General features: G+C 32.4%; 3 protein-coding genes and 1 long non-coding RNA gene across 4 annotated transcripts; 1 reads left to right on the top strand and 3 right to left on the bottom strand.

Annotated features, from left to right (window-relative positions):
- Nucleotides 1–418: 418 nt before the first annotated feature.
- On the bottom strand, nucleotides 419–3,391 carry LOC123895795. Its single transcript, XM_045946279.1, has 2 exons — nucleotides 1,840–3,391; nucleotides 419–1,752 (listed from the first exon to the last, which is right to left on the bottom strand). Exons 1-2 carry the CDS (start codon nucleotides 3,389–3,391, stop codon nucleotides 419–421), a joined length of 2,886 nt encoding a protein of 961 aa, XP_045802235.1.
- Nucleotides 3,392–6,885: 3,494 nt separating this feature from the next.
- On the bottom strand, nucleotides 6,886–8,026 carry LOC123894787. The gene is made up of 4 exons (XR_006803912.1): nucleotides 7,869–8,026; nucleotides 7,290–7,499; nucleotides 7,051–7,187; nucleotides 6,886–6,961 (listed from the first exon to the last, which is right to left on the bottom strand). It is a non-coding gene; the product is annotated as an uncharacterized LOC123894787 (long non-coding RNA).
- Nucleotides 8,027–10,997: 2,971 nt separating this feature from the next.
- LOC123894786 (jasmonate-induced oxygenase 2-like) lies at nucleotides 10,998–15,889 on the top strand. The gene is made up of 3 exons (XM_045944860.1): nucleotides 10,998–11,763; nucleotides 12,479–12,809; nucleotides 15,176–15,889. The coding sequence occupies exons 1-3, from the start codon at nucleotides 11,264–11,266 to the stop codon at nucleotides 15,419–15,421; spliced, it is 1,077 nt and encodes a 358-aa protein (XP_045800816.1). The 5' UTR covers nucleotides 10,998–11,263; the 3' UTR covers nucleotides 15,422–15,889.
- Nucleotides 15,890–16,923: 1,034 nt separating this feature from the next.
- Nucleotides 16,924–25,604, bottom strand: LOC123894785 (protein SMAX1-LIKE 8-like). Its single transcript, XM_045944859.1, has 4 exons — nucleotides 25,453–25,604; nucleotides 20,582–21,868; nucleotides 19,749–19,992; nucleotides 16,924–19,053 (listed from the first exon to the last, which is right to left on the bottom strand). Exons 2-4 carry the CDS (start codon nucleotides 21,787–21,789, stop codon nucleotides 17,218–17,220), a joined length of 3,288 nt encoding a protein of 1,095 aa, XP_045800815.1. The 5' UTR covers nucleotides 21,790–21,868; nucleotides 25,453–25,604; the 3' UTR covers nucleotides 16,924–17,217.
- Nucleotides 25,605–26,004: the final 400 nt, after the last annotated feature.

The following is a 26,004-nucleotide window of genomic DNA, read 5'->3' as shown; positions in this document are numbered from 1 at the left end:
CCGCTTCAGTACGGTGTCCAAATTCTTCAAGCAATGTTGGAATGACGGACCGAACACGGAGAAATCATCCATAAATACCTCAATGCATTTCTCTATCAAGTCAGCAAAGATTGCTTGCATACACCGTTGAAATGTTGCTGGTGCATTACACAATCCGAAAGGCATTCTTCTATAAGCAAAAACACCGAAAGGACATGTGAAAGCTGTTTTTTCATGATCCTCGGGGTTGACTGAAATCTGATTGTACCCCGAATATCCATCTAGAAAGCAATAGAACTTCTGACCGGATAATCTCTCAAGCATTTGATCCATAAATGGTAATGGAAAATGATCTTTTCTGGTTGCTTTGTTGAGTCTCCGGTAATCTATACACATCCGCCACCCGGTGACGGTTCTTGATGGAATCAATTCATTTTTGTCATTTGCAATCACTGTCATCCCTCCTTTCTTTAACCACCTGGACTGGACTAACCCAAGCACTGTCGGAAATCGGATAGATCATACCAGCTTCAAGTAACTTTACCACTTCTTTTCTTACAACCTCCTTCATTGTTGGATTCAATCGACGTTGAGGTTGTGCAACTGGCTTATAATCATCCTCCATCATAATACTATGCATACAATAAGATGGACTAATACCTTTTAAGTCGGATAATGCCCATCCTATTGCTTCTTTGTTGTTCTTTAGCACTTGGATCAGACTTTCTTCTTCACCTTTTGATAGAGAATTACTGATTATTACTGGTTTTTGATCATCATCTCCAAGGAAAACATACTTGAGGTGTGATGGTAGTGTCTTCAGCTCAAGTTTGACTTCTACCGGCTTTCCATCCTCCTTTAACTCTTCAATCTCAACTTCAGGTTGAGGTACTTCTTTAAAAGCATCAAGTTGCTTCAAGAAGTCCTCAATCTCTTCTTCTTTTTCAGGGTCTAGTGTTTCAAAAGCATCAGTCAAGGCTTGTTCAAGAGATGAAGGCCTATGTGCTTGCTTCCTCACATCTAATATGGCTTCTTCAGTTGCATCAAGTTTGAAGCACATATCTTTCTCATGTGGATGTTTCATAGCTTCCCACAAATTAAAACTGACTTCCTCATCTTGAACTCGAACTTTCATCACCCCGTCATCAATATCAATCATCATACGAGCAGTTTTCATGAATGGCCTTCCAAGAATTAACGGAACATCATCATCCTCTTCAATATCCATCACCACAAAGTCTATAGGGAATATAAACTTATCAACTTTTACAAGAACATCTTCAGCCATTCCCGATGGACGAGTGATGGATTTATCAGCAAGTTGTAACGTCATTCTTGTACGGGTGATGTCAAGACCACCAACCCGTTGAATCACCGATAAAGGAATAAGATTGATGCTTGACCCTAAATCAATAAGGGCTTTTCCAACATTCACATTACCAATGGTGACCGGCAACGTGACTCTCCCCGGATCTTTTTCTTTTGTCGGAAGAGTTCGTTGAATAATGGCACTACAGCTTGCATCAAGTTGAATAACTTCATCATCATTGTACCTTCTCTTCTTGGTAAGGATTTCTTTCATGAATTTTGCATATGTTGGCATCTGCTCCAAGGCTTCGGAAAATGGAATGTTAATTTGCAATCTTTTAAAGATATCCAAAAACCTTGCATACTGCCTTTCTTTATCCTTCTTTGATGGAACATGTGGATATGGCAGATGTTGAGGTAAACTACTCTTTTCTTTTCTCACTTCAACCTCCTTCTCTCCCTTCTCTGCAATTTTTTTATTTTTTTCTGTTTTTTCATTTTTTTCTTTTTCAACTAATTCTTCCTTTTTATTCTTTTCTGCTTCATTCTCACTTTCTCCAACCTCCTCTTCATCTGCTCGTATCATAACCTCCTCTTCCTTCCTCAAATTATCACCTATTCCCTTGCCAACTTCCTTACCGCTTCTTGTTGTAATTGACTTGCATTGTTCTTTTGGATTTGGTTCGGTGTTGGCTGCAAATGATCCTCCTTGATTTTTGTTATTGGCCATTTCTTTTGCTATTTGACCAATCTGAGTCTCAAGATTTCTTAACACCGCATCATTGCCTCTTTGGTAGACTTGAGTTTCTTGCACAAACTGATTTTGTTGTTGATTTTGTTTGGTCTGCATCTCTATGAATGATCTCAAAGCTTCTTCCAAATTAGAATTTTGAGTTTGTTGTACCGGTGGTTGACTGTAGCTTTCATATTGTCTTTGCCTATTTGATGAGCCAACATCTTGTCTCCAACCTTGACCATAGTTTGAGTTGTTTCCCCTTTGATAGCCAGCATTATTCGGATACTGACTCTGTCTTTGTTGATTTGCCATGAAGTTCACCTCTTCATGAGATGGAGGACAATGACCAGTTGGATGATCTCCGGTGCATAATTCACAAGATGCTACTTGCTTTGCTTTCCCTGATCCTTCTTGTAAGGTGATTATCTTAGACATTTGTTTTGATAGCTCTTCCACCGTGTTAGTGAGAAGCTTGTTTTGAGCTAACATAGCATCTGAAGTATCAAGTTCAAGAATCCCAGGCTTTCTTTGAGTTTTGCTGCGTTCACTTTGTCGATCACTAAGTGACATTTTTTCAATGATAGTCGTAGCATCTGCAGCACTTAATGATAAAAGAGAACCACCTGCTGTTGCATCTAAAAGGAGCTTTGAATCCTGCAAAAGACCATTTCTAAAAATATGAATTTGGGTTAGTTCATCAAATCCATGATTAGGGCATTTACGCAGCATTGCTTTGTATCGATCCCATGCTTCACATAGAGTCTCATTGGAGCCTTGAGAAAACACCGCAATTGATGTTTTTGACTCCATGAATTTATGATGTGGAAAGAACCGATCAAGAAACTTTTCTTCCAAAGTATTCCAATTTGTCATAACTTGAGCTGGTAAATCAAGGTACCAATCTTTGGCCTTTCCTATTAATGAATGTGGAAACATTTTCATGAACACCGCTTCCTCCTCCGCTTCAGGAGCACCAAGTGAACCGGCAATTTCATAGAATTTGACCAAATGGTTGTACGGATCTTCATGTGACAAACCTGTAAAAGGGTTAGCATATAACAATTGCAAGAGTCCGGTTTTCATCTCCGTTTGTCTTGCACCTCTGGGAGGCCTTGCAAGATGAGCAAGTCTCCGTGGACTGTTGTGACATGGCCTTATACCGGCACCTCCACCTTCGTTACGTGGCGGATCGTCAGCCATCTCTTCGGAGATTGAGGATGTTGAAGAAATAGAAGTTGAAGTTCCTTCTTGCAGCTTCTTTTGTTTGGCTAGTTGTTTTCTTTTCTTTCGTTGACTATTGTTTCTCCTTGCTGTTCTTTCGATTTCTGGATCAAAAAGTAAATTCTCTGCAGAAATCTTTCCTCGCATAAACAGGACAACAATCTAACCAGACAAGTTAGCGTGCACAAAGGATAATAAATAATAAAAAAGTACAAAATTGCTTAAAACGACAGAAATCATAATCAAACTTATCAATATCAAACGCCAGTCCCCGGCAACGGCGCCATTTGATGAAGTACAAAAGCAAGTATTTTCGTTATATCGTATCCACAGAGACTAGTGTGATATCAAACGTTGATTTGCAATTTCCATGATTTTAAGTGCGGGTTTTTGTAAGATTTGTTTTGAAAACATAAAAGTGCAATTGGATAAAAGGATTTTTAAACTTTCGGATGATAAAAAGTTGTCGGAACTAGATTCATTATCTCGTTAGCATGTATCAATTAACCTCACTATATATATTTCATTTACCAATCATTATTATCACATATCACACATCGAACGTATCCGTGTCCGGATTACGCCGTGAAATCTATTATCTCTATCAACGTTCGATGTCTCGAATCATTAATCGACATAATAGCATTAAGATCTGATATTTGACGTGATTACTAAACTCGACATCTATGTCTAAACATTGAAGTTTAATAAGTGATTATCTTTTACTCTTGATTCAAACAAGATATGTCTATGTTGTTCAAATCTTTTAGAAATAGACAATTAAACAAGATAACACTTATAATGATTGATAAAGAAAACACTTATATTAAGATTAAATTGACTACATGTTCACAAAATAACTACATCTAATCCCAACAACAAAGGAATTTAGCTAGACATGATAAAAGTAAACTTACAAGAAAAAGGGATGAAGAACATCTCTTGATTTCTCAAGTACAATGATGAATCCACCTTCAAGAACTCTTAAAACTAATGTTACTAATATTTCTGAACTATTACCAAAACTCCCTATCTAAGAAAATGGCTTCTGAGCTCTATTTATAGATTTTCAGGACAGTGGAGTTCGCTAAGCGAAATGACGTTCGCTGAGCGAACTAGTTACTTAAGCAAGGGGTTTCTTGACACGTAGCAAAAGGCTTGACTCATCACTTTGTTCGCCAATGCTCGCTATCTCTCGCTAACCGACCCTTCCTCCCGGGTTGTGCTCGCCATCTCTCGCTATCTTTCGCTGAGCGAACGTTTATTTTGCTGTCTTGCTCGCTGAATCTCGCTGAAGCTCGCCATGGACCCTTAACCCACTGGTTTAGTTCGCTGTAGCTCGCTATGGCTTCGCTGAGCGAAGGCTTCAAAACCTGTTTTTCTAGCCATTCCTAACAAAAAAATGCCTTGGGATCAATTCCTCTTTGATTTAATGTTATATTTACACCAAAAGGAGTTTTAAACAAGATTTCTTCATAAAAGTATTGGTAAGTGCTCATAATTATCAAACATTATAACTAAAATTGGGCACTTATCAAAAGCCCAATACTCAAAGCTCTAATAATATTATTATCTAACAAATATGATAATGTTGAAAATTTTCAAGAGTTTGAATTAAATGATAAAAATTTGTACTTAGAAATGAGGTTGTTTTTTTTCCCTATATATCCTCTTTTGAAATTTTAAACACAAAATTATTCCCTATTGAAACTAATATACTAGTACCAAACTGTTATACTTTTGACTTTTCGGCTCATTCCCTCCAATTCCTTTGGCAAAACTGTGGTGAAGGTGAAAAAACAACTTTGACTCATTTCCTCCAAATGGTTTGGCGGAAATGTGATGATTTTTTCTTCTTCTTTCTTTTAAATAATAAAAGGGGGAGTTATTGGGATATAGATCCATAGTTGTAATGTTGGAATGGTGGTGGAAACCCGAATGTTGAGATATGGATGAGTGGTTGCAATGTTGATATGGAATGGTGGTGATATGCGTAGTGTTGTTCAGTTGGCGTTTGGTACTCTAGGCGGTGTCAAGGTTTTAAACTACGGTTGCGGTCGTGGATGCGGTTGCGATTGCGGCTAATGCGGACACTGCGATGCAATTGCGGCGTGAAATAAATTTTTATCCGCACAAACACAGAAAAAATACTATAATTATTGTAATTCCTTATATATCTTTTACTTATAATTCTATATCAATTTTAATTCATTTTTAACTTCTTAAGACATTGTGTCTTATTTATGAATAATATAACCTTGACTCGAATGGAAGAAACATTAACATAAACAACATTCATAATTGTTTATGCAAATACTAATACAATTAATACATCACAAATAGATAAATGCACTAAGTTGCAATTTTGACTTTAAAAAGCAACATCATATTTGTCTCCATATAAATATATGGTCTTCGCTGCAAAAAAAAAAAAAGAAAAATTAATAATCAAATATCTTAATAACTCAAGAGTATTTAGATTTCCCATCATAAAAATTAACTGAATATAAATTTAAATTTTTTAAAATATAACTTATATGATACTTTTTACCACATGGTGGAATGACGTGGAGGAGCATTACTTGTACTTTCACTCCGGCTATCATCTTGTGTAGCTCATTGCCCAAAGATGTAACCAAAAAATCCACCACTTGATTGTTCATAATAAGGATCTTGGTAATTCATTGCTTGTTGGTAGTTGGAAGGAGCTTGATCACTTACATATTGGTTATATGAGTTGAAATAAGGATATTGATAAATAGGCGGATAATATTGTTGACTATTTTGAGAAGAATCACCAATCCCAGAGTCACTAAAATTTTGAGCAATACTAGAGGAAGAAGAATCTTCAAGTGGAACATTTTGTTTCCTTTTACCTCTTCTTGATCTAGAATGTGACACATCTCCTCCACTATTAAGTAGTGAACCATCAGAACGATCCATATCAGTCAAATTTCTATAACGCCTATAAATAGGTGGTGTTTCACCGTATGGATCATGGTCTACTTGTGCATCTTCTTCATCATCACCACCACCACCACCACCACCTTCGTCAGCTTCTTCATTACCACCCCCATTATCACTGTTACCGCTTGGTGGACTTAAACCACCACCATCACCATCATTTGATCCACTGTTATCATCATCAACTTCCACAATCTCATTATCTGTATCTTCTATATGCAACCATTCTGCATTTTGAACTCCATCCAATAATGGATTTTCTCTCTCTTCTATCCATTCAGATAAATGATCTTCTTGAAATATATAGTTAAGATTTATAGGATCAAAACTTGTTTCTATTTCTTCTTGACTTATCCTCCTTTCTTGTCTCATTTTCAGCTTCATGTTGTAATGTGTGAAGACAACTTTATGTAACTTTCTATACTACAATCTATTCCTCGTCTTTGTGTGAATATAACTAAATATACTCCAATTTATCTCACAATTTGTAGTAGAAGTTGTTTGACTAACAACTTTTATAGCTACAAGTTGAAGTTCAGGAGCACGTGTACCGTAATACCCCCACCAAGAATCTATGTAAATAAACAATAAAAAAAAAGCAAATTATTGGTTATAATTATATATTAAAAAACAAAGTTAATTTTGCGAAACTTATAAAAAATGGATTAGTAATTTACCTGCCCTCATCTTTGACCAAGAATCTTGAGCCAGACGTATACCAAATGAATCACTCTTTTCTCTGTAAAGAGTCAACTAAATAACATAACAAAATACATTAATATGTAAACATATTTTTTATAACAAATAATTTATCAGATTAAAATATTTCATTTATTACTAACCTGATTCAGAGCTTTGATTTAATCATCTATACTTCTTACTAATTTTGTTATCACTCTAGCCGTCCCTTCAAATGTTTCCTTATAGACATCATCTTCATGTTCAACTCCATATTGAAATTGTGGATTAAGAAAATAACCTAATTAAAAAAATATAATCACAATGCATGAAAAAATTACATGACATGAAGAAACATATTTTAAAATTATATGAAGAAATTAAAATTAAAATATAGACATACCAGCAGAATGAAGATAAGAATGCATGAATTTCCAACGCTTGTCAATTATATCATTATAGGTGCAATGATAACGAGAATTTTGTTGAATTGTCTGTTTTGCTCGATCAATGGCTTTATATAGGAAACTCATTGTTGGTTTCTCGTCACCATCAACTAGTCTCAAAACTTGAACAATAGGCTCGTACACTTCCATTCTTCCCCTGACCCCCACTAAAATAAAATAATTATAATTATAATTATTATAATAATTAAACACTACTATTTATTATTAAAAAAAAAACTCATTCTCTCTCTGTTCTTGAATTCTCGGATCTTCTCTTCCCTATCTCCGTTCCTCACTCTCTTAGAACCACAAATCTCAGATTTTCTCTTCTCTATCTCGTCCCTCACTCTCTCAGAACCAACTCAAATCTGCTATTTCTCTCTACAAAGAATCATCTCATTCTCACCCACTCACACAAACACCCAAAGAAACACAAAACCTAGAATTAGAAATCAAACTTCCAAATAAAATCCAAAAAGCCAGAAAAGAGGAAAGAACGGAACTTGAATGAGTAGTTAACAATAACAATAACATACCTTGAGAGATATCACATAGCAGATCAGACTGATTGGAAAGAGGAAAGGAAGGGAGGACACATTGAATCAGAGGAACAATAAATTGAACTCACTCACTAAATGCAACTCTTCACAACACCAACTCTATGATTTAGAGGAAAAAGAGATTCTAAAACGAATTGAATTGACGTAAAGGAAAAAAAAGTAAGTTTATTTCAACTCTTCCTAATATTCTGATTCTCTGTGAAAAGTATTTGCTTTTTATTTGTTTTTTTCTGTTTTCTGAAATTGATTCTTAGATTCTCTGATTTTTGTTTTACCTTTTTTCCTTGATTTGGGGCATAAATGACTGTTGCGGTCAATGCGATCAAAACGCCGTTGCGTTGCGGAAAAACGCCGTTGCGTTGCGGTTGTGTTGCAGCATCACTTGTGATTTGAGTTCACACCGCAATTGCGGTCCGATGCGGTTGCAGTGCCTACCGCATCCGCAATATTACGGCCGCATCAGGTGATGCGGTCCGGAATTTAAAAGCTTGGGCGGTGTTAGGTGATTTGGGGTAGGTGTATGGTTATTTAGGGGTAGGTGTATGAGGATTTGGGTGGATGCATGTGATAATTTGGCTGAGAAAAATTTTAAGGGGTAAAATAGACTTATGCCGGTTGTGGTGGTGGTGATAGATATCCGGGTGGCATAGATTGAACTACGTGTGGGTCTTGTAGTTGTTGATTCATAGAAAAATAGAGATTGAATTATAAATCAAATTATATAATCTAGACTGGTTTAACTTAATGTTGTCAAAAGGAGAAAAATTTGGTATATAGATTTTAAAATAGGGTAATTTGGTGTTTAAAATTTTAAAAGAGGATATATAGAAGGAAGAAAAAAAAATATCTAGAAATGAACCTAGGTTTGTATTTAAATATAGAGTATTGCTGATTTACATTTTTTGTAGTAATCTTACTTCATTGTTTACAATTAGCCGTAAAATTACTTCTTTTTTTATAAGCCGTAAAATTACTTATAAAATTAAGAATTATCTATTAAATTTAGTTATTAAATCTGAATTATTTTTTAGTTATAAACCGTGTTTTCCACCATCTTTCTAATGATAGATGCATTTGGATCCTCAGCTGCAAGGACGCCTGCTGTCATCACTGCTGCAAATGATAAATCGTTGGATTGTCTTTTGAATATAAAAAGAAGATTTACAGCCTCAACTTCTTTTATTTCATTAGCGCATATATATATATATATATGAGAGTATTTTATTTAATTGTTTATATCTATTTAGTTTGGTTGTGGTTTGCATATTTTTATTTATTATTTATTATAATTGAGTTATACTTATAATACGTTGCATAGGTATTGGTACTACCCGGTACTTGGTACGACATTTTTTAAAAAAGAATTATAAAAATTTTCTAACAGGTATAATTTCTTTTAATATAACTAATTTTAAAAGTAATTATAATGTGGTTTACACGTTTAGGAAATTAAGAGTAGTACTATACGGCTCTGCTTTTTAAAATAAATAAAAACGAAAGGGAATCGGTTATGGTAAAAGCACACAAACTTTAAAGTATAGTTCTTATTAAATTTTAATTATAATTCTAGTCTTTCATATTATTGCAATTTTTAATAATAATTTTTTTTTGAATATTTTTATACAAAAAGTACATACGTTTATTCCTCAAATTAGTCCCTATAAAATGCAAACAAAAATTAAAAATGTACAATTAAAATGTACTGTAAAAAAAATTAAAAATGTAATTTTTTTTAGGAACTAAACTTAAAAACTCATTATTTTACAGAACTAAAATTATATTTAGGACCCGTTTGAATTGACTTATTTTTAAGCTTATGAAATAGGTTATGTAAATAAATAAGCCTTTATATTAATTTATAAGTTCTCACCGACGGAAATTGTATTTTCATAAGTTATTTTTTCATAAACTACCTTGATAAGTTTATAAAAAATACATAAAAACTTATTTATTTGAATAAGTTGTTTTGCATATGCTCATAAATAAATTAATTCAAACGAGCCTTCAATTCATTTAGTACAAAGAAGAAGCTATATAAAATATTTAGGCCCCGTTTGGATTAGCTTATTTTTGAGCTTATGCAATATAAATTATGTTTTATTCTATTTTATAAGTTGACACTAGTGAAAATTATATTTTTATAAGCTATTTTATCATAAACTACCTTGATAAACTTATAATAATACATAAAAATTACATAAGCTGTTTGCATAAACTCAAAAATAAACTAATTCAAACGGGGTCTTAGTATAAAAAAAAAACTATATAAAAAATATAAAATGTCCAGCCATGAATATACCAAAGAAGAAAAAAGTAACCATGTGCACTAAAGAAATAATTGGAGCCGAGAGTGTAAAACTACTCTAGTTCTATATAACAATGACCCGTGATTAGATGTCAATCCAACGGATGATCTCCTGCAGTAGACATGGCAGCAGGCATAGCCGACGATCCGAATCGATGATAGAGGTACCTCAACTCTCTTTCTCTCTCTACAATAGAGTAGGTTTTTAAGACCGAACCATTATAATTTTTAGTGTTAATCTTATTCTCTTGCTTGTGGTGGTTTTGTCCAACATTCTTTCATGTCAAACTCACATCACACCATATCCACTTGACAAATAAAAAACACGTCGTACCCACTATCACTATGTTACATATTTTTCTAAAAATAATAAATGTCATATACAGTGTCTTGTACTACTTGTCTTCTTTGGAATTAATTAACTTGCATAACTTAATTTCAAATTTTTCAAAAGATAACCCCACATATTGCACGTTTTTATTGCGTCTATAAATTTCATCATGGTCCTACTTCCTTTTCTCCAATTAACTTCCACCTTATCGACCTCATCCCCATCTATCCACCTCTTTTTGTACCTTAGTTTATTATTTATTATTATTATGATTATATACACATTACTTTTTTTTGGAGAGATTATGTATACTTTAATTTTAGCTAAAGTCCAACTCTTTAGTTTTCTTTGTCTTACACACACAACTGGCCTCTCAAATATTTGTCAAGATTGAATATAAAATAAAAGAATTAATTAACATGTGTTATATAGTACACAATTTATGACATAGATTACTAACTGTCAGAATATCTCACATTCACATTGTCGACACATAAAATGTCATTTGATCAATATCAAACATTCTATATTATACGTTATGTAAATATATATATTTTATTATACAGAACACCTGATTGAGATCAGCGATCGAGATTATCATATGAATAAATGTGTTAACATCTAAAATCAAGTTTCCACTATATAATTGACACATGAAGGTTATTTAGTATCAACCTTAGAAAGCAAATCCAACAAAACAACAAGTGGTAACACTAGCAAAACTAGCTCTTAACAATGTTGAAAAGCCAAAAAGATTGGCCTGAACCAATCATTAGAGTTCAATCCTTGTCTGAAGGATGCATAGATTCAATCCCAGATAGGTATATCAAGCCTCCAACTGATAGGCCTATTGTAAACTCTTCTTCTAATGATGATACTAATATTCCAATCATAGACCTTGGAGGCTTAAATAGTGATGACCTTGATGTTCAAGATTCAATCCTTAAGCAAATTTCTGATGCTTGTCATAATTGGGGATTTTTTCAAATTGTAAACCATGGAGTGAGTCATGATTTGATGGACAAAGCTAGAGAAACTTGGCGTGAATTCTTTCACATGCCTATGGAAATGAAGCAACAATATGCAAATTCTCCAACAACTTATGAAGGGTATGGTAGTAGACTTGGAGTTGAGAAAGGTGCTATTCTTGATTGGAGTGATTACTACTTTATGCACTATCTTCCTTCTTCACTCAAGGATTATAACAAATGGCCTGATTCTCCTTCATCTTGCAGGTAATTTAATTAGTTAACTTTTGAGAATTACACATTAAATTAGTAGTTAAGTTTTGAGAATTAATTAAACATATGAATATTTTTAGCACATGCCCAATTAGAGTGTTTTGCATATTGGGTTTTAATAGTTCTTATCTTGATGTTCAAGATGCAAAGGGTCTAATTTAAACTTATTTGGACTTTTATCTCACCTTACTTTTAAATAGTCTCAAGATTTTATCCGATTTGAGACTTCATTAATTTCCAACAGATTTGCATTCCCTCTTATCTATAATTTGTCCAATAAGAATTCAACAATAAATCTTTAGTTGGATGAGTTGTCGAAATAAGAGAGAATTTACTTTGTCATATATAGTTATATAATTAAATTAAATGATAAAAGAAATATTCACCTTTTTTTTTTGGTAAATTACTAGAAACTCGATTGAAAAAAATATTTCTCATAGATGAGCACATCTACGCTTAATCCAACGGTCTTAATCCAACTGCACCATAAAATCAGCTATAGAAGATTTCATTTTGATTAGTTGTCTGACTATTTATCATTTTTCTAATTAAATTATTAGTTATTAGCAGTTAGGATTTGAATTTTGGACCTTCTTAAAGAGTACTTAATTTAATTTAGGAAGTTTCAACTGAATCACTTGAGCTACGTTTTGGGGACAATTGTTTGGTTGTATATATAGTTGTATAATCGTTTTAATATTATGTGCAGGGAAGTGTTTGATGAGTATGGTAAAGAATTAGTGAAGCTAAGTGGGAGATTAATGAAAATTTTGTCCTTAAACCTTGGATTAGAAGAAAAAATTCTTGAAAATGCATTTGGAGGTGAAGAAATAGGGGCATGCATGAGAGTTAATTTTTATCCAAAGTGTCCAAGGCCAGAATTAACATTAGGATTATCATCACACTCAGACCCAGGAGGTATGACTATGTTGCTTCCAGATGATCAAGTTGCTGGTCTTCAAGTTCGAAAATTTGATAATTGGATTACGGTCAACCCTGTTCGACATGGTTTCATAGTCAACATAGGTGACCAAATACAGGTAAAATTTTAAGATTAAAGTAACATGTTTTTTCTATCACACGATTATTCTACCTATAATGTTTGGCCAATATTTATTCATGATAATTTAATCCACGAATCTGCCCACGTGGAAACACGTACACATGGGAACTTGGGTGTTGTTCTTTATAATATTATTATATTATTTTGATAATTTTCCTTTACGTACGATGGATATTATTACTAAAAAACTATACACATGCTTTATTAAAATGCACATGCCCTTTACGGACGATGTTATCTTGGAAAGTTGAGCTAAAATTGTTAGCATAAATGCATAATTGATTTCGGCCGTTGGTTTATGATTTAACACTAACAGTTTAGATTTACACATAATAGATTTAACACTTTAATATAATATTTATTTTCAGTCCTTTATTTCTGAACGAATGACTAACAACATTTATTGCATACAAACAGTAACTATGTTAAATTCAAATCCAAATTGCTATAGCCAAAACTTATGTATATTTGTTCAAGAGCAATTTAAGATGATAAGAGTTTCAATCAACTTGAGTTGGTCCGGTGGTATTAACTCAGAATCTGGGAGTGTGTTTCTCCTTAAAGTCTCAGTTTCGATTCTCTCTAGTGCCAATTTGAATAAGTTAATTTAGCTTCTTCGAAAAAAGATAATAAGAGTTTCTTCGAGTTTCATCAAAGATTTTGGATTGAATTTAAACCTACAAATATATATTTATATGTGTGTTAAATCTCTTACATTGAAGTTTTAGTAATGTCTTTCAAACTTCGAGAGATCAGAAGTTAGTTTTTACCGAATAAAATTTGTTATAACCCAAAGAGTGAATTCTTTTTGTTTACAATGGAGTTGAATATCGAATACATGACCTATATCATACTACATAAATCCCTCACTACTAATCAAACCTAGTGGCTTCAAAGAGTGAATTTTAAATTGAGAACAATACTTGACCAAAAAAAATTAAGAATACAAAAAACACAATTAAATACGTACGTAAATAAAATGCACCTAATTTTGTTATTTAATTGTTTTCCTACGCATTCTATTATGCTCATATTTTAAATTTGCTGCGTACATCATCACCTGCATCATCATGTCATGTATATAGTTAACGTCTAAGATAAAAGATGAATGTAAAATTGTTTATGAAAGGGTCGAAATTACGCGCACATGTCTATATATATATTATAAAGTAGAGAAACATTTTGTTATAGCCTGTTATCACCTGTAGTTGTAGTCATAGTTTTGGTTAGCAAGACATTTAGTCAAGATAATACTACGGATGAATTTTATATTTCTAAAACTCACGTATGATTCTAAAAATATGCAATTTAGACAAAGTAAAAATTCTTTTTTTTTTTTTGATATCAAGTAAAAATTCTTTATTTGTCTGAAAATACGTATTTGGATTCTGAACAACACAGATGCTATATTTTTTTGGGAGTTAATTTTCTCATGTGATAATGAGAATCCAATGAAATAAATATCTGCCATCCATTGAAAATGAGAGAGAAAAAGAATTGAACATAAAATGAATTTTAATGGTTGAGATGAAAAAAAACATGAGAAAAAACAATTGAGATTATCTTATTCCATTTTTTTTAGATATATACATCTGAATAAATAATCGATTATTATTATTATTATTATTATTATTATTATTATTATTATTATTATTATTATTATACTCTCGTTGTATATATCATTGGTAAATAGTTGTGGTTTTTATATGTCAGATGTAGAGGTCAAGATTCAAATCTATTTAATTAAACTATAAGAGATGAAATTCTGACTACCCGACTTCTTAACTAAAAAAAAATAGGGTGGGCTAAGATAAGTATAAATCTCAACCGTTGATTCCAAAATAGCAAAGTTAAATAAGCTAAACTAAGGGGTCCAACCCAATTTTCAACCCGTGCAAAAAAAAAATAAAAAAACTTACATATTTAGTGTTATATTTAGTACTAGGTCAATGGTCTTTATTTTGACAAAGCAAAACTGCTGCTCAATAGTAAAATTTAGAGAGCTTCTACCAATTACAATTACAACAGATAAATTTGCACAAAAATAAAAAGTTTTTCCAAAGTCACTTTGTAATCTAATGTGTCGATCCAACTCAATGAATGAGACTCTCCCGCACATCCCAACAAAAATAGGGCAAAGTAGATTATAAAATTTGCACTCTCCTGAGTTATTTAGTACAATTTAACATAGTTTGCTTCAAAAATAATAAAGTGTTCAACCTCAACTATTCTAACTAATGCGAGACTTAACTCAGATAGATCTCAACAATTTTTTCCTTTCCCTCTTTGAGATACTATGAAAGTCACATTAATTAATTTGTTTGTGTAATTTGGCAAGCACAGGTTCTAAGCAATGCAAAGTACAAGAGTGTGGAGCACAGAGTGATTGTGAATTCAGATCAAGAAAGACTTTCTCTTGCATTTTTCTATAACCCCAAAAGTGATATACCAATTGAGCCATTAAAACAGCTTGTAACACCAGAAAAGCCTGCACTCTACCCAGCAATGACTTTTGATGAATACAGACTCTTCATTAGAATGAGAGGACCTTGTGGCAAATCTCAAGTTGAATCTATGAAGTCTCTATGATAACATAATAATCATCATGCTTAAGACCATTGGATTATATATTAATATTCTATATATCTATTTTCTGCACATTAATGAGCCATAGAGTAAAGATATATCTGTCCCGTGAGCTTAGCTCAGTTGGTAGGACATTGCATTATATCATCACATTTATCCACCTTTGGGTGAAATTTCTAGCCACTAGGTTACTTGACCAAAAAAAAAAAACAGTAAAGATATATCTATTTTATTTGATATATAGGAAAATACATATATTTTCTTCTTAGGCTTGAAATAATAATGGCTACCAATGCTTTGAATGGATACCACAAAGATTGATTGTTCATTTTCCTAGCTAGGTGAGTATTATAATTTGTCTTTGTCTCCCACTTCCCAACAGAATATTGTGGTGATGATGAAATACACCATAGTTTTCATTATGTTTGTACTACAAAACTAATTATTGAATTCCATTATTTTCCTTTCCCACTTGTTTATTATTGATGTTCTGAAGAATTCAGGTTTTTCTTCTTTTTATTTATTTATTTTATTACAGATCGCACTACAGTACACTACTGTTAGTCAGCAGCACTAATAATTTTAGTTGCACATATATGCACGTGATACTAATTTTTTTCTGTTATAAACCCACTTGGGTTGGTCTGGTGGTATTGGCTTGGGACTGGGAGTGTGCTCCTCCTTAAGGTCTCAGGTTCGATTATCTCTGGTACCAATTTGGGTGGGCTAATTTAGTTTCTTCGAAAAAAAAAATTTCCTGTTATAACTGATTGGTTAATAATTTGTGAAATGTTACAAAGATTTAAGATGAATGATCCCTTGTTAACAAAATGGCGGTACATTAATTTTATGTGTTTTTAGTATACTCAAGAAAAGTTACATTAAGCCATTTGTTCTGCTGATCTATTGTCACAAAATACAAGTTTACTGAAAGAGTATTGACATGAAAATTGTTGAGGAATCACGAAATAGACAGTCATTGATTGTATCTCTGATAAGTTTAGTAGTTTACCTCTTAACGTGTGAGAAAATGATATCAAGTACTGCAAGAGTGCAACACCTCTACCCATTCCGCGCGACCAAAGTTTTGTCAGAGCAAATGGTCTTGCTAGCTGAAGGCTACAGGAGCTACTTGCACCTCCTCTGTCTCCTCTTCTCTATTCTTGGTCGGCTCCTACATTACAGGGCAAAACAAAATTAATAAATTTGTATTTAATTTACTAATCTACTCCTACTATTTATAATGTGTCTCCCACTATATAAGTTGCTGATATGAACATTTGATCATTTGACTGTTGCAAATACTCCAAGTGGAAGAAACATGCACATAGAGTTGAAAATATATAATCAGGTAAATATTCACCCCGACATTAGTGTCTATCAAAATTTTGGATCAAAGCAGCATTCGATTACTATGGTTGATGCAAAGTGGAAACATGTTCCATTGCGCCAACTAACAATTCAAAAACTACGCAGAACTCAGATTCGACATTGAAAGTTCATGATTCAGTCACAAAACATAAACACCTCTTTTTTTTTTTGGTCTACATTGATTCATCAGTATATTGTATTAACCAATTACATCAAGCTATAACTTACATAAACAAAGAAGACATTTGATTCAAATATGCAAGGATAACCACACAAAGCACTAGCTGCAAATTACATATTATGCACAACTGATACCTTAACAAAGAAACCCAACAAAACAATAGGGATTGAAGACTAAAATAGTTTCACTATATGCTACTGCTAAATTATACATCCAAATAGAAAATACAACAATCACTTAAGGGAGTTCAGTCTAAAACTATCCTTGGTGGAAGGTGTACACCTGGTTCTTGCTCTGGACATATGGTTAGTTTCACAATAGAACTAGCAGTGAGGTTGAATCTTCTCTGCACTTCAGTGAATCCACCACAGAGAACTTGCTCAATCCAGTTCTCCACCTCCATATCCCTATCCGATACATATGCGGCTGCAAGCAATTGGTCCGTAACTTCTGTTTGGATTTGTAAGGCACACTCGGATCCAATAATTTTGTTGAAGTTACTTCTCACCAATTTCAACACTCTATCTGCAAGTGCATCAAAATCATATGATTTAAAAATTACAGTTTCATCAACATGATTATACAAATCTTGCAACCAGAGGATTTGGTTGTCGGTTGAGACATGTTCAAAGTTTCCCTCATCTGTTTGTTTCTGTTCATTCTCTTCGGCTGGAAGATTCAAATCTAAAAGCCGATTTGATGTTGTATGTGCCCTTTTAGCCGTATCTGAGAGTAAATGGGGATCGCGAAGTTCATTGTCACTAATCAATTTTCGTTTGTTTATGAAATTTAGATTGGGAATGACATTTATTGAATTGTTAGCTACACTGATGCTTTGATTTCTGATGTCTCTAACCATATGTTCAACTTTTATCTTGATACCTCCGTTCTTTGCCCTCAGTATTCTTTCCTCAGAATAGTTGGAAGGTTCCCTTGTTTGAATCAAACTATTTTGATAACATGAGAAGGAAAATACAAATATTGCATTGTTTACACTAACTTCTCGTCCTTTCGAGTCTGTGATTTTTCCTGTCTTGATGGCTTGAGACAAACTACTTTGAGCTACTATATCTGCTTTGTCAACATTTTCAATGAAAACAACAGACAATGGTTTCTTGCAGCATTCATCGACAATAAAATCAAGGTTAGTCTTTCCTCTGAATTTCACATCGCATCCTTTCATTTCTTCAGAACTTAGATCCACAAAAGTAAAGTTTTCCCGGCTTCCGTACAATAACTCAGCTAGAGAAACAGCAAGTTTCTTTTTACCATGCCTATCAGGTCCAACAAAATTCATCCATTTGTCCCCCCGCTGATTTGCTCCATGGTCTTCAGGCCTTTTTGTTGGGCCACGGACTATTGTTTTGACAATAGCCCTTATGGCTTCACCTTGCCAGCTTACCTCTTTGGAAAGAGCTTCGAAAAGAATTTTAGGATTTCTAGCATCAACTTGTCGACAATAGTCAAAAGTTAAGCAGGATGAAGATTGGGATGGAAGCTTCTGGATATTCTCTTCGTCCAAATTAAAGCTTGAAGAAAATTGATTAGGAGTTTCCTTTGGAGGCTCCATTGTATATTGAACTGCAGGTTTCTTCAATTTACTGCTGGTAGGAGAGGAGCATATTCCTAAGCCTAGATCCGTAGTTACCGAAATCACAGATGTTGGAGACAGTTGACAATTATCGCTCACACTTGAACTGGACATGTTACATGATCTTAGGTCACCTGACTCGAGATCTTTTACTTTCTGGAACATATCAGTTAATTTAGGACTATTTTTCTCCTGCTTTGCCATGAAGAGAGCAGGAAAAGGACTTCCGGATTGTAACGTTGACATCGTTTGAACACCAACTGGTATACGAGAGTTGAGATTGATGTATTCTCTAGGTGATTTGTCTATGATTTTGCTGACGCGGTTGTCAGCATCTTCGTTTTTGTTGTCAGCAGTACATTGAAACCCCACAACAGTTGGACAAGTATTTGCCTCAGGGATACGCTGATGCAGAACTTGGCATATGCTGTCCAAGTTAGTATGCGGCGTACAAGATTCACTACTATCCACCAAAACACCATCATCTTTGGTCTGCACTGAATGAAAAAAAAGTGGTTGTTTACACAAAAAATGAAAAAGGTCTAAAGATGTGATGAGAAGAGAGAAAGAAAGATAAGATGTATTAAAAGGAGAGTGAAAAAAAATCAAAGATTGTAAATTAATTGAAGATGATATAATAAACAATCATTTCAACTACAATTATAATGCAAAAATAAAACTTGTAATTGTTTATCTTTAGAACAACAACCAATAGAACACCAATGTTTATTGTTCTTATGTAAATAGTACTAGGACCACTGATGTCAAGGCAAATAAAAAGAGCAAAAAACTAGAAGCCTTCAAAATGTTGAATTAAACGATTTAAGGACATGCTACTAGAGTGACCAGTAAGCAAATACAAGCATGTCATTCCAAGAATTGCTCATCCTCAGTGTTTACTTCAATTATGCACATGCATGTTATAAAAGATATAGGGAAAAAAACAATAAATGATTAGAAAGCCCGTTGAATATAAAAAAAATCACAGAGGAAGTAGGTCCACTTCCCCGATCAAGCTCTCTTAATCTTTTATTTTCCAGGGAAAAAGCTTACCTTAGATATAGTTTCTTTTAATTTTTTCAGTTTAGGGTTGTTAGTAAAAAAACCTCCCCGCTTAATAAGAATTGCCCGATTTTTATATAAATAATTTATACTGAACTTGGTGGATTTAACTGAATGTTACACACCTTAACATTCAATGCTTTTGCTGTGCCAAATTCTGTAGTCTTTAACCATTGAGGTAAGTTGGATGTGTATAGATCAGGAGATGAAACGGAAAATCTTTCCTTTGAAGCAGCAAGGATTTCATGTTCACATTTTTCACCATATTGATGACAGTGAGGAACACAAGAAAATGAACCATTTAGTTGACCTTTCAAATCAGACTGTGATGAAAAAAAACCACCAAGTGGTACAAATGATTCCATCAAGCTGTAAAACACAACAAAAAAATCGTTTAGACAAAAACCATGAGAAACTAATTACTATATGAAATAATTAACATCCATTTATTTGTAAGTCATAAATTATAATAACAAAATAGCATCACTTTTAGTATGTAGCAACCGATATCCAGCTTATAAATGTCAGCAAGTTAATTACAAAAAATTCGAAATACCAGTATGGCAGTATTTCTTATAGCTGCAACCCAGGTTTAAAGGAATCAAAATTTATAAATGGTTATTATCAAACTCAAGTTGCAAAAACAAAGCTGGAATTGATCGAAGAACAATTAGGGAGGCTTTTTCTTCAAATTCATGCAATAAATAATTTAACAGAAATTACATCATAAACATTAAAATCCATCATATGATACACTAGCAAATAAAAAAACTAACTAAACAAATAAGATACACAAAGACTAATCTTCAAAAATTGATATTATTAAAAAAATAATAAAGAGCACAAACTTGTCACAAAGATATAAAACTCAATTTTTTTAATTTAAAAAAACAGAAGTAGCAATTAAATAAATAAACACAAGAGAGATATCATATGATATAATATATAATATATCTACCTGGACCTAGGCTTCTGATATGATTCAGCAGGCTTAACAGAAGTTATAGGAAGAATCTGCAAATCCCAATCTTTCTCCACAGAAGGAAACCTACCAAGAAATTTCAAGTAACTCTCATAACTAGCAGAAGAACCCACCAACCAAAACTTATCATAATGAATATTCAACAACTTCCCCAATTCCCTAACAACACCTTCTCCAAACCCACCACCACCATCTTCATCATTCACAAAACCATTCAACTCCCCAAAACTCACTACAACACCAGGTCCAACACACTCCTCTACTATCACAGCAATTTGCTTCAACCTCAAACTCACCACTTCACTGTCACCACTCATCAATTCTTTCCCAATACAAAACACACGCAACCCCGCTAGCTCCAAAGGTAAAACCCCCTCCCTTTGTTTCTCCACCGTGTCGGTGAAATTTCTAAGAGCATCATTAGCACATGCACCGAGAAGCAGAGGATTTTTTCCTTTGCTCCGAACGAGAATCTCTCCAATTCTCCGGAAATTGTCAATTTCATCTTCCTCGCCAAATCCGTTTAAAAACGGAAACCCTAACCCTAATCCAATCCCAAATCCCCGACGTGGCTGCTCCGGTAGGTTACAGAGAAAAACAGGCGGACCACGTGAACGGAACAGATTCGGAAGAGGACGAAGAATAGCGATTTTAATTTCGGAGCTCCGAAAACCCGCTTCAGCGAAAACCCGACTAACAACCGGGTCATCAAGAATAGACAAAACTAAATGCTGTAACTCAACTTTAACAGCTGAAACGGAAAACGTTTGCTGATTCTGCAATTGCTGTTGCTGCTGTTGTTGTTGATGATAGAAATGAAAATTATCAGGATGACGGCGTTGATTCGCCTGAGACCGTTTTATCGCGGCCATAAACGAATTCGAAACCGGCGGTTCTTGATCGGAAGAAACATTATTATGCGATGAAGGTGCTCTATCTAGTGACACAGATAAACAAAGATCGAGTGCTTTGAACTGTAACCGTGGCGAATAAGCTGAGTTTCTCGAACGACAACACGCGTCACGTAGAATCGATGATGATGGAAGTGATAACAGTGCTGAAACGGCGTGAAGTGACGTCGTTTGAGCATGTCCACGACGTTTTGCGACGGTGACAGCTTCGTCTAGTGCTTTTCCGGCTTCCGGTGTTAAGCATTGCCTCGCCGCTGTTACTGGCGTTGGCATCGTCGGAATTCATAAAACGAACGAATTACCGAAAAAGGAAATGATTAAAATAGTTACTAAAAATAGAAGAACGGTTTATTTATGGGTGAGCACTCCGGTACACATCTTATGTGGACGTGTATCGGTACACTGTTAAGGTGTATAATTTTAATTGGTCCACATGTAATAATAATTTAACATGTCATTTCAAGACTTCTTTAAATAGAAATTTCCTAAATTACTCTTTTAATTTACAAAAAATTTAAAATGGAAATTAAAGAAATTTCCTAAATTGTCTTTTGTCAAGATAAAGAGAAGAGATGTTTTGTAAAAAAAAAAAAAAAAGATATGAGATGAGATTTTTAATTTACAAAAATTTCAAAATGGTTTTTTTTTTTTTTTTTTTTTTTTTTGTGAAATTGACAAAAGGGTTTTAATATGTGTTTTTTTTTGCTTTTCGTCAACTTCTATTATTTTTTATACTTATAGCATCACTCGTTTTGAAGCATTTCTTTCAATTTTTCGTAAAGTTCATATTTTTATTTCATATATGCAATTTCGAGGTTTTTCAATTTCATGCGGTTGGATTTTTTTTGTTTTAGGTTGTGGGTATCATTCTTCTCTTTCTTGCATCAAAAAATTCTTACTAGATACCCCCTCCGATCCTTTATATAAGAAAAAGTTTATTTTTAAATTCAATGTAAAGTTGATGTATCTAGACTATAATGTTATCTAGATACATCAATTTTACAATAAATCTAAAAAATAAATTTTTTCTTATATATAGGATCGGGTGACGTAACATTTTCCTTTAGGGTATGTTTGGTTCGAAGTAGATGGAGGGAAGTGGAGGTGAGGGAATATTTGTAATAAAGGGTAATTTTGGTAGAAACTCTCAAATATCTCAAATGTTATATATTTTTTAAAAAACTCTCTCAAATATTATATATACGGTACTTTTTTTTTTTTGAAAACTCTCTCGAATATATATATATTTTTTTTTGTAGAAACTCTCAAATATGTTTTTTTGTACAATATTTGAGATATTTGAGAGTTTCTATCAAAATTACCCTTTACTAAAAATATTCCTTCAATTTTTTTTATTTTTTAATCAAACTTAACGTCTTTCATTAACTAGTAAATGTTCAATACATAAGTGAATAATCTCAAATCTACGGAAACTAGCTCAAGAATTGGCCGCCCGAGCAAGTGAATGAGCAACCATATTTGCTTGTCTCCTAACAAACTTAACTTCAAAGTTTATACACGATAACATAATTTGGATAATATCAGCAACAATTAAACTAAATTCCAAATTACCACTACGCCTCGTTTGAATAGTTTCAGTCAACACCTGCGAGTCGCTTTCAAATTGAACCCTATCCAAACCTCTATTAGGTAAGTGAATATTTTTCCGATATATTAGATCATTAAATTATTAGGTAAATGAATATTTTTCCAAAAGAAATCATTTTTTATCATTTAAAATATTATAATAACTAAATGCTATTTATCAAAATTATAAAAAAATTATCACTCATAAAAGTCAATATTGATTTTTTTTGTGAAAAAATGTAAAAACGTTTGTGTATTGCTTATAAAACATTGAAATTGTGTCTTTTCTTATGAAATTATTATCTCTGAAATACAATAATCGGCAAATAATTTTTTGATTTAATAAATAATTATTAATTTATTAATTAATTGATCTAATGTACCGGTAGATTAAATTTTTTCATATGTACCATAGAAGCCCCCTAATAAGTTTGAGGACTTTTCTTACTTAAGCCCTCAACAAGTTTTATTAGAAAATTTAGGTTTATTAAGTGTGCGTTTGATCTGCTAAAACTTAAGAGACTTTAAAGGACAACTTCAGTTGTATTCTACGTGTTTGATTTTAATTTTTTTCTCAAACAATTCAATACCACCTAATTGGAACGAGACACATGACATTTAAATTTTTAGCAATATAACATTTCGATGTCAACTAATTGGATTACATGTGAAACAAAAACCTAGTTATCAGAAAAAGATTATTAAGTTGCTACCAATTCTACCGATAAGAACTAAAAAAATAAATTGACCAAATTGAAATGTAAAACTCTTAAGAATTTGCATGTCGACAATGTAACAGTTCAACATCAACTAGTTAGATTAACTATGACTAAAGAAACGTAATTCATATGAAACGAGTGTTAAGTCTCAACTAATTTTCTCAACTGTGACATAGGGAATCAATTCATCTCAGTTAATCTATTCAACTTGACCTAATTGAAATGATAAACACTTAAAAAGTTGAATTTCAACAATCTAGCTAACAATTCAATCTCATATTGTTGGACGAATTATTACACCAGAAACCTAGTTATTATGAAATGATTGTTAAGTCACAACCAATTAGACGGAAAGGAACTAAGGAGATCAAACATTCTCAATCTCACTATTCAACTTGACCAAGTGGGAATGAGAAACACCTAAGAATTCAAATTCTAAAATTAAACAATTCAACCTTGACTAGTTAGATTAACTATGACTTAAAAAAACATAGTTCAAATGAAATGACTATTAAGTCTCGACTAATAATGTCAATTGTGTCAACAAAAATAAAAAAATTTAGATCAAACCCTTCAACTTGAAACATAGTTTCATATGCAAACTTAACTAATTATACATACTTTATTAAGGAATTCAATTTTTCTCAATCAAGTCGTTCAATATCACTTAATTGGACTAACAATAACTTATGAATTTAAATTTCGACAATCAAGCATGTCTAGAACAATATCAAAAGTTCATTTACAAAACTTTAGTATTTTTTAATATGAGACGAAATAAATATGAATTTTCTAAATCAAAATATCAAGATAAAAGTAACGAATATTTTGACCTATAAATCAAATTTTGTGCTCCTTACTTTTGGACAAACTTTTTATAATGCGCTATACATATTTGCAAATCATCCGAAATATACATCAACTTTACAACATGACCAGAATTGCATGCATACACATTTTGTGGGGATCAAAACATGACATTTTCTTATGAAGATGAAAAATTAAATTTAGTAATTTTGTATCGATAACAAACTTATTTAACCCTGTAAAATATAACGAATCACTAAAAATTAACAATATTACAATAAAATATATAAACATATTAAAAAATTTAAGTTTTTTATACTAAAAAATAAATATTTTTTAATAATTATATGCACTAATGATTAGGTGGTAAATGAATATTAATCTTTATAAACTAATAATATTTAAAAAAAATTGAAAGGTAATAATATTGAAATATTAAAATCGTAGTTATCAATCATATTAATAATTTTAATAGTTTTTTTTGTTTGAATAATTTAAAAAGTTATTAAAATCATATTTTAATTTTTAAGAAAATACTAAAATAATATTATTTATAAGATATTAAAATAATATTAAAATATTTGAATTTGTTGAAAATCATATATAACTTGAAAGATATGATGCATGATTTGATTTATTGTGGAAGGATACATTTACCAATATTAAAAAGTAGTGTTTACTATAAAAAACTTAATAAAGAAACAAAATCTGCATTAATTTTTTTTTTGACAAATCTGCATTAATAACTATATTACTTGTTAACCACATCAGCGGTGTACCGGTACACATCCACATAATATGTGTACCGAAGAATTCACCTTATTTATGAATTAGAAAAGGGGTTTTATGTTGTATAGTGGGGACTTTGTATAATTTTTCACTTTGCAAATTTGGAGAGTGTTATATAAATATTGAAATAATCAACTGTGTGGAATTTGGAGTGGAGTGGAGTGGAGTAGTACTAGTAAAGACTTAGTGAGGAATAGAAGTTTTATATATGGAAGAATATTTTTTATTTGATTAATTAAAGTAATTAAGGATGTAATTATGAAGTTAAATCATGATTAAGTGGTTAGTGAAGGAGGATAATGTTGATTGTTAATGTGTGGGAATAACGGGAGTGTTGTGAAAATGGCGGGGCCTAGAAAAGATTGTGATTTGTGAGATTTCAATGAGTGAGTAAGTGAGTGGGTGTTGAATAATAAGGACCTATTCTTCTCTTCTTTCTCTCGGTAATAATATTCCAATATAAGGAGGAATATTTGCCTAGCTATAATACCAAATAAAATAAAATGTGTTTGGGAACATATACATAACATCAAAAAATCAAAAGATAAAATTATTAAAAAATTAAATAATAAAATAATTAATTAAT

This window comes from Trifolium pratense, linkage group LG7, assembly GCF_020283565.1.
Source record: "Trifolium pratense cultivar HEN17-A07 linkage group LG7, ARS_RC_1.1, whole genome shotgun sequence".
NCBI classification, from domain to species: Eukaryota; Viridiplantae; Streptophyta; class Magnoliopsida; order Fabales; family Fabaceae; genus Trifolium; species Trifolium pratense.
The sequence above is the reverse complement of the archived record's forward strand: the minus strand, read 5'-3'. Positions and strand labels throughout refer to the sequence as shown.